The sequence below is a fragment of the Pollachius pollachius genome, assembly GCF_949987615.1.
Source record: "Pollachius pollachius genome assembly, chromosome: 20".
NCBI classification, from domain to species: domain Eukaryota; kingdom Metazoa; phylum Chordata; class Actinopteri; order Gadiformes; family Gadidae; genus Pollachius; species Pollachius pollachius.
This window is the reverse complement of record NC_136953.1, coordinates 10,837,183-10,846,571: the sequence shown is the minus strand read 5'-3', so window position 1 is coordinate 10,846,571 and position 9,389 is coordinate 10,837,183. Positions and strand designations below refer to the sequence as shown.

Here is a 9,389-nt window from a genome sequence, read left to right as displayed (position 1 = left end):
GCGAGACGTCAGAGACGATAGACGGCGAAACAAGGCGGACTCTGTGGAAGGAAAATGTCACGGTGAGAACCAGACATGGGCTCGCTTAAAGGCATACTCAGCAACCAAGTGCTATCATGTATTGACACGATACCGTTGCATTTTGTTTAACATTAAACGTTGGAAATCCCAACATCTGAAAACCCCTTTTTTCATTTTCATTTAAATATTGGTGAAGGTAACAATGCATAATCATCTGCGAAAATATCACCACGTTTGACATATTTAGCCTACAATTAGCTTACACGGGCAATTCTGTCGTTATGTTTTTTTGGTGTTATCTTCAGATAACGCCAAAAATATTCAATATAATCTATATTTTAGCACGCATTTTTTCTAATTATGTAACGTTTACTTTGTTTCGTTTAGTAACCATGGTTTGGGGCATCATGTGACAATGTGGCCCTCTGCTGGGGATTGTGTTACAGGACTACTGCCACTAACGACTTCATTTCCATGCATGCATCTGGGGTTTGCGTCAGCTCAGCGCTCTAGACACACGTCACATATGTCATGTGGATGGGACTGGGGCTTTTCAACATGGCGTCTCAGTTGCTGTGAGATCTGGCACGCCAAGGCGTACGTATGCGAAGCGGTCCACGGTCTTCTTCGAACAGCCCGAACTGAGCGGCAAAAGGACAGACACAAACAAAAACATGTGGCTGCGGCTGTAAAGCAAGTGCGTTTGTAATGACCGGCAAAAGGTTGGATTTGTATGCCCTCTCCGGTGAATGAAAAACGATTTGGTAACACCGAAGCTCCTCAAATTTTCTAAGGTATCAGAGTAACCTTGTGTGGAAAGTGTCTCTTATCTATTATTTGGCCTGGCAACCAGAAGGCTAACTAGCCACTTGTAGCTAAGCTAACTATTGTCATCACCCAGCCTTACACAATATTATTTATGCGTTTCTTTCACTAGTGTTTTTCGGATGAATGTGTGTTCTTATTTTCTTTTCTTAAATATGAAATAAACCTCGATTATAACGTGTTTTCGTGCAGTAGTATATTGCTGGGGATGCTATATGGCGTCTTTCAGTCTATATAGTTTAATATAATGGTGGAAAATGTATATTCTCTATCAGATATTGAACATTAATACCTAATGTACCTTCCACAACCATTTTATCTTTAAAAGGCTTTATTGCTAACGTTGTAATATGTAGCTTCACCCTTCTGGTTCGTATGGTGTTTGCCACAGCCCCGCCCACTCAGCGCGCCATTCAGCTTTCTTTTCTTAACGGTCTATGATTCAGCTCTGTGATAACGGGTACGTGGGTTTAAAGACCATGTTCCATGACCAAATAAGTAACCTAGCAACAGATAAATACATCAAGGTTCTCGTTGGCTTTTTCATTACCCTAAAATGTATTTAGGTGACTTTGATGTTTTAACCCAGTTATTGTATCATCCAGTACGGCAGGTGACAAAGATCAAGTACACCCGAGTCATTGGACGAGGATAATATGGGGCTTCATACGGCCCAGAAAAAACACTTCCCATTGCGGGGGATCGACGGAGTGTTCCAGCTGTTTGAGACAGAGCTCCGGAAGCCTGAGCCCGACCTGGCCCTTCTGTCCCTGGTGCTGGGCTTCGTGGAGCACTTCCTGGCGGTGAACCGCGTCATCCCCATCAACGTGCCCGGGGTCCAGTTCGAGCCCCTCGAGCCGGACTGCCCCAACTCCTGCTTCCCGACGGTGGAGCTGGGCATGATCTCGGCGCTGCACGAGCGCTTCACGGCCCAGATCCGCGGTGCGGTGGATCTCTCTCAGTACCGGCACCCGGCCGGGGGCTCCAGCCGGGAGCTGGTGAAGAAGGTGTCGGACGTCATCTGGAACAGTCTGAGTCGCTCCTACTTCAAGGACCGCGCCCATATCCAGTCTCTCTTCAGCCTCATCACTGGTACGTCTGACTCATACTGGTCCCTCGTGCAGGGGGTTTCCAGGCCGGTATGAGATAAGGGTATCTTGCAAAATGCAGAAGAGACCTTCCAAACGAATGACAACTCGGAGGCATGTGCGATCGCTCTGAACTCAAAAGTTGCGAGTTGATGGTTGTGCTTATTGTAGAGTCAATATCGGTAATGAGTCAGATCATTGACCTTGTTTCAGCTTGTACGGGTAGTTCAGCATCGAAACCAGGCTGTGACCAAGTAAAGTCGTATACTACAGTGTTGAAACATGAATCATTGCATATTATGCAAGTCAGTCAGGTTACATTTGAAGGAATGGTCGATGTGTTGTGTGTTGTTTTTTTTTTGCTGCTGTCGATGGACTGATCACTGTGTCGCCGTGGCGCAGGAACCAAGCTGGACAGCTCCGGCGTGGCGTTTGCGGTGGTGGCGGCCTGCCAGGTACTGGGCCTGCGGGACGTGCACCTCGGGCTGTCGGAGGACCACGCCTGGGTGGTCTTCGGGAAGAATGGAGAGGAGACCGCCGAAGTCACCTGGCACGGCAAGGGCAACGAGGACCGACGCGGTCAAACCATCACCACCGGAGTCAGCGAAAAGGTGAGGCCGCCCCCCCCTCCGACTGCTGCAGAAGACCCTGTCGTTTGGTCCAAGTCGTTTGGCACGGCTTCAACTTCCGCAGTAACCAGATCAACCAGATCTGTGTAATTGAGTAGTCAAGTCACGTGTCTCTTGTGATTGAATAACCAAAGAATAGGAACAGCACCCCCCTCTGGTGAAATACTGGCCATTGCAGTGGCTGTAACCGTCTGGTTGTCAAGCAGCACAAGCTGGCCCCATTGGCAGGAAGAATGTTTTATAGTATATAGAACGTTGTGATTATAATTCTACACACGCTTGCATACACCCACTACTCTGTCTTGGTATGGGTTTGTTTAAATGTCCTTTTTGTTGTATTGTGCATTTTCTATTCAGAGCTGGCTTTACCTCAAAGGCTCCTACATGAAGTGTAACCGAAACATGGAGGTGGCCTTCATGGTGTGTGCCATCAACCCTTCGCTGGACCTGCACACGGACAGCTCTGAGCTATTGCAGCTCCAGCAGGTAACACCTGCCCATACCATCGGTGCTTGTACAGTAGCTTGCAATACACCTTTTTCATTCAGTACATTTTTTATTTATTATCCTATTTTCATTCCCTTACAGAAACTCCTGTGGTTGCTCTATGACCGAGGAGACCTGGAAAGGTAGGATTATGGGCCTTACTGTTGGTTGTAGGTGTGATGATTATGCTCTTATATTTTATACACCCAACCCAACATATAATCATAATAAGTGACCGTGCCTGCTTCTCTCTGCGCGTGGTGCTGTGTTCCAGATACCCCATGGCCATGGGAACCCTGGCTGATCTGGAGGACCAGGAGCCCATCCCCGGCAAGGAGAGCCCCATCAAGATCCACCTCAAGGTACACGCGTCACTGTGGTGGGAATCCCCGGGCCCACGTCAATCACAATCATCTAAACTAGACTCACCCGAACATAACAATTATGTTCATGTATTTGGGTAATGACGGTACAATAACATACAACAATCATACAGCAAACAATAAAACATAACATACAATGATACAATAATCATGTAAGCTCCGTCTCCTATTCCTTGCACTGTCTAGCCACTCTACTTGTTCCTAGCGTTATCTAACGTTAACCTTTGTGCCTGGGGTATACCGAGCACGAGGGAGCAGAGGTCCCCTCATGCATTCTTCTCCTTGATGAGAATACAGGAGACTCTGTCCTTAGGTAAACATTATTTGATTTGATCATTGACGATTATAATGTGGGGTCTCATAGTGGTGACTTCTCAGTTGGACCCTTTGACCCTTGACCACCCACAAGGGTGGCAGCGGAAAAAGGCATAATCAACAAATGGCAGTTAAACAGAATGTGAAAATCTAATTTTTCCCATTACAGTCACATATCAATGAGCTGGGGATGGGCGTTGATTGGGAATAGGTGGAGTTTAGTCCTGTCCCATAGGGACGGTAGGGACCTACACCTCAGGGAGCCACTCCCTGAGGTACTTGGTCATCCGAACGGAGCCAGAGGAGTCAAGGGAAAATGATGAAATGGGACAGACTCCGCCTTGGAAAGGCTTGTACAGGCATCGTAGATGGCTTATAAAAATGGATGACTTGACGCATTCCATAATCCTTTTTTAAAACAGGCCTTCCAACGAGATACCGTTTTTTTAATTTACTTATATGCCAAGGGCTGAAATACGTGGGAACTCACAGAATAAAATGTAAGAGCCGGTTTGTAGGGAAAGTATTGAGACATAGGCTCTCTTCAGTACCTTGTCACGGAAGGGTTGCCCACTGGGAAGCTGTGTATTTATTTTCCCTTCCCATTCCCTCCCAGGCGGTGGGTTCGGCTCAGAAGTACTACAACAACGAGCACATCTACCCCTTCATGTACCTGGCGGGCTTCCACTACAGACACCGCAACGTGCGCGACGCGCTCGGAGCCTGGGCCGAGGCTGCGCAGGTCATGCAAGAGTAAGTGTGTTGGCATAACGTCGATAAATCTTTAGCCTTGCCCCAGTACTAATTTACAGCTAGTGGAGAAAGTGAAATCCTGAACAGCAATATAGCCCCGCTCCCGAATAAATTCTGTCTACAAGAAGCAGGCGAGAATGCATTTCTTAAATGTTGATGGACGGCGGGACCGGCTCAAACATGGTGCTTTCCTAAGGATGTATGCAAAACATAATCATTTCACATCTAATGAAAATAGCCTCCTCTAAAGCTGACTGTTTTTGGTTGCATTGACAACTTGTCGAAATAGATTGGCTTAACTATATGATAATGTTTTTCTATAATTTATTCATTTAAGGCCTGGAATGGCCACAACTTACAAGCCTGTCAATTTAGCACAAGCTAATCAAATCACATCCATTTTATTTTATCTTTGTTCTCTGCTATTAGCTGGATTTGTAGATGTGCCATGTATTATGGAATTAGATGCATTCTCAACGTTATGTCATATTTTCTTGACACAAAAGTTGGCCATTTTTTTATATTAAGTATGAGTGTTTCTGTTTTGAAATAGACTATCTTAAAGTGGCCATTGTTATAGTCTGAAGCAGCATTTAGATGACATTATCTCCAACATTAACGTGAGATGTTATTTCCTCAGCCATACTCCAGGTGGCAGTAAATACTAATCCTATTCTCTTGCACTTTCTTCAACTCAACACGTAATTAGAAATTGGACCTATATTTCTTATTTTCAAACTTCCCTTATAAAGGTGATTTGATTGCTCAGCCTCAATAGTTTCCCATTAAAACTCATTTCCTTTTGTTGCGTTACACCCTTGATTCTCTCCCATTGAGGCGGGGTTTACGAGGAAGGCGCGGCGAATTCTCCCTCCCTAACTACTGTCCCCCGGGCTCTGCACAGGGACAGTTAAAAACGCATGGCCCCCTCCCACTTCTTAAACTAAAAATACCTTCCACTGGTGGGCCGGCTAGACGGGCTCGGGCCCCCTTCTGTCCTGTGTGAGGATGTCTGCTGCTTCCATGGCAACCCGGCCGCATTCCCGTCCCCATCACTCAGCTTCCTGTTCCCTTCCAAGCTCTTCCCGTTCTCATTGTTCTTCATTTTTCGGCCGGAGCAATTTAGACAATCCTATCTTCAAACAACGGATCCTACCCGGTTTATGCATTTGTGTTTTTTTTTTTTTTCAGGGCCCTTGTTATTGCAGCAACGTAAAAATAAATTGTGAATCATGGTGTCAATCATTCATTCATCAATGAATGATTTTTATATATTTTTCAATATTTCTTTTTTTTAAACAAAGCCATTCAGTGATTCTTTTTTAAGTGTGAATGCACTTTTGCCGCCCATAATGTGCATACTAGATTGGTTTATAAATTGTTCGATTTTTTTCAGCGCAAGATGACATACATAGGCTTGGTGAAAAATTGTTTTACCTGCAGATGCAAATATTACTATATCTCCTTAAAGGTGACATATTATACCAACATTTTTGAGTATGATTAACCGTTTTGAAACTAGGTCTCTTCTGACATCACAAGTGGGTGTTCCACCTAGATGTGTGCTGGATAGATCAGTCTACCAGCCTACCCAGTGGTCTTTAGCAAACGATCATCTATCGGTCATACATCTAGGTGGACATTTCTGACATTGTGATGTCAGATGTGTCGATTTTCAAAACAGCTTGTAACGACTAATCACACTCACACCTGGTGGTATAATATGTCACCTTTTAAAGTAAACATCAAAATGGTACAAATTTGCTGTTGTGTGTACACCAGTATTCCCCAGAACCCACAGTGGAATGCACCCAACCCTCCCTCTCCATCCCAATCCCCTTGTTCTTATTGTGATTTTCACCCCATCAGATACAACTACTTCCGCGAGGACGAGGAGATCTACAAGGAGTTCTTCGACATCGCCAACGACGTCATCCCCACCCTGCTGAAGGAGACGGCCACCGAAAACACCGGGGAGGAGGGAGAGGAATCGGACAAGGTAGGAACTTTCTCCGCTTTTCTGTTCGATACTCTTGTGTGAAACCCAAGCTCTCTTCCTCTCCCCTCCTACACCCGCCATGTTTAAATATCCCCTGTCCTCCCGAAATAGGCTGGCGGTAATTACATCCCATGTCTCTCCTAATGCCTTTCTGCACTGATGGATTGGGTCGGTTCTCCTATTAAGCCCACTCCGGGCCAAACGCGCCACGTTCTCTGGAGACTCTCCATCCCTAGTCACAGTCGTTTTGGTCTCTGTGTCTCCCCCCCCGTCTCAGGACCAACCCCGCCAGGCCGCCGTGTTCTCCGCCCTGCAGGACGCCGAGTGCTTCGCCCACCTGCTGCGCTTCTACGACGGCATCTGTAAGTGGGAGGAGGGCAGCCCCACGCCCGTGCTCCACGTGGGATGGGCCACCTACCTGGTGCAGTCGCTCAGCCGCTTCGACTCACAGGTGAGGTCCCACGACATCACGGCTTAAAGGGCCGGGCCACCGGTTTGACACGTGGAGGCTCCCATTGTGGTGTTGGGAACAAGTTTCTGCATCTTTCCTGTATAATCGGTATAATTTGATTTAGTTTACAATAGGTGCCACCAATGACCTGTTTGGCGTCACTTTTTAACTTTTTCTATTTTAGTTACATGCTGTTCTAGCAATGAACCCAAACAAAACACAAATACCAAAGGTAGTTGATAATACTGCGCTTCTGGAGGTTTTTGCCTTTTTGACACTGCCTCCGAATGAACACTAAAGTGAGCCAACATGGCGGGGGGTCCAGGGACTCCCGTGCAGTAAAAACATGCCATTGGTGGCCCCTATTATAAACTACATCTAATCAGACCGATTGCATTGGAAATATGCACAAAATTCTTTCAAAATCCAACATCCCAATGGGAGCCTCAATGTGTTGCATCGGTAGAGGTTTCCTTAAAGAAATCCCCCCTGGCCCTCATCAGATAAAGAATAGGAAAAGTCCAGGTTACTATGAATTTGCTGCTGTCTAAAGCCTGCAGTAGTCTGCCAATGGCGTGTTGCCACTGCAAAATCAAATGATCTAAATGTGATTCCGCGTTCTTGACTTCAGCATCTAGAAAAACGACACCCAAGTCGGTAACGCCAGAGCCTAAAGCTGAAGGTAACTTTCCATCTTCAAACAGATTCAAACCCTTTTAAAAACCTGACCCCCCCCCCCCCCCCCCCCCAGATCCGCCAGAAGGTGTCCATCATCACCAAGGAGCCCGATTCCCAGGACGAGGACGACCAGTCCAGCGATGACCCCCGGGAGGGCCGCCGGCGGGGGCCCCGTCGCGAGTCCCGTCTGGAGGAGCAGCAGCAGGGCCTCCCCTCCCTCCCTACCTCGGGGGCCGCGTCCCCGCCGGGCCCCCTGCCCTCCGCCCCGCCCAAGAAGGCGGCGGAGGTCGGGGGCCGGCGGCGATCGTCCCACCAGGGGGTCCCCCGTGCGGTGGACGCGGAGGGCAGGGCCAAATCGCCCCGCAGCCCGTCGTCGTCTAACCCCTCGTCGCCGCCCCCCTCGGCCCAGCCACAGGGGTCCCTGGGGGGCCCCGTGGTGGTCTTCCAGAGCGAGAAGATGAAGGGCATGAAGGGGCTCTTGTGCGCGGCGAAGGTCAACTCCAGCGCAATCAAGCTGCAGCTCACGGCCCAGTCGCAGGTCCAGATGAAGAGGCAGAAGAGCACGCCCACCGGGGACTACTCCATGTCCTTCCTGAAGCGCCAGCGCAAGTCCCTCTGAACGGGGGGGTCTCAAAACAGGTCCCTCTGAACGGGGGAGTCTCAAAACAGGTCTCTCTGAACGGGGGAGTCTCAAAACAGGTCTCTCTGAACGGGGGAGTCTCAAAACAGGTCTCTCTGAACGGGGGGGTCTCAAAACAGGTCTCTCTGAACGGGGGGGTCTCAAAACAGGTGTCTCTGAACGGGGGGGTCTCAAAACAGGTGTCTCTGAACGGGGGGGTCTCAAAACAGGTCTCTCTGAACGGGGGAGTCTCAAAACAGGTCTCTCTGAACGGGGGGGTCTCAACAGGTGTCTCTGAACGGGGGAGTCTCAAAACAGGTCTCTCTGAACGGGGTAGTCTCAAAACAGGTCTCTCTGAACGGGGGAGTCTCAAAACAGGTCTCTCTGAAAGGGGAAGGGCAGGGGAGATTCTGCTGTACTGTGAAAGCCAAATTATGACACGCTAGTGGATTCCTCCAAGTTTGGTCTTTTTATTTCATTTTGTTGCTTTGTGAACATTTTGAGCTGTGTTTTCACACAAGGGTTCGATTCTGCTGTTTCTGCAACCGAATACCTTTCTCTCCCACACACACTGGAGGTCAGTCAGTGTGCGGTGTGTGTGTGTGTGTGTCGAAGCAGTTCCCCCACAGACTCTACAGGCTATGGTTCAGTTTGCAATGTGGAAGTCCTGTCCGGTCAAATAGAGATTTTTTGATAACCATCCACGTCTTAAGTAGTTCAGTACACATGTTAGTGTGAATATCACCTTTTACAACCCTAGCTCATGTTTTTTTGTTTTCATTAACACCAGTTTGAGTGAAACACGTTGAAACTTAATTAGGATAGTTACCATGTAACATTGTCCAACTCTGCTCTATTGTCAGCTTATCTCGCTAGCTATATGTTGCCTTACTTTGCCTTTTTTTGTTCCTCCAATGTAGGTGGCCTTTAGCTTTGAGAGTAGCTGATGTAGACCTATTTCTAATGATTAGAGAAGGAAGACCAGGCACTGTTTCAAAGGGAATCACTTTAGGTGGGCCCCTTCTAAGTTACATTTGCTCAATGAACTTGTGTTTTTAAATAAAATAAAATATTAAAACGAGAAACGGCTGTGGTGTTAATGAATCTACTCGTGGATCACATGGCACTGGGTTGTGCTTGTG

The 9,389-nt window shown here is 47.6% G+C and overlaps 1 protein-coding gene across 1 annotated transcript; it reads left to right on the top strand.

Moving 5' to 3' along the window:
- Positions 1-680: 680 nt before the first annotated feature.
- On the top strand, positions 681-8,426 carry men1 (multiple endocrine neoplasia I). Its single transcript, XM_079757881.1, has 10 exons — positions 681-815; positions 1,452-1,938; positions 2,337-2,545; positions 2,921-3,049; positions 3,152-3,192; positions 3,324-3,411; positions 4,364-4,500; positions 6,370-6,499; positions 6,777-6,950; positions 7,702-8,426. The coding sequence occupies exons 2-10, from the start codon at positions 1,503-1,505 to the stop codon at positions 8,245-8,247; spliced, it is 1,890 nt and encodes a 629-aa protein (XP_079614007.1). The 5' UTR covers positions 681-815; positions 1,452-1,502; the 3' UTR covers positions 8,248-8,426.
- The last annotated feature ends 963 nt before the right edge of the window (positions 8,427-9,389 follow it).

What these genes read in the sequence shown, in the direction of transcription:
- men1 (XM_079757881.1), top strand. Translation starts at nt 1,503, where the DNA reads ATGGGGCTTCATACGGCCCAGAAAAAACACTTCCCATTGCGGGGGATC. An exon ending in TCTCTTCAGCCTCATCACTG is followed by an intron (nt 1,939 to 2,336) that starts GTACGTCTGACT and finishes GCCGTGGCGCAG; the next exon opens with GAACCAAGCTGGACAGCTCC. An exon ending in CCATCAAGATCCACCTCAAG is followed by an intron (nt 3,412 to 4,363) that starts GTACACGCGTCA and finishes ATTCCCTCCCAG; the next exon opens with GCGGTGGGTTCGGCTCAGAA.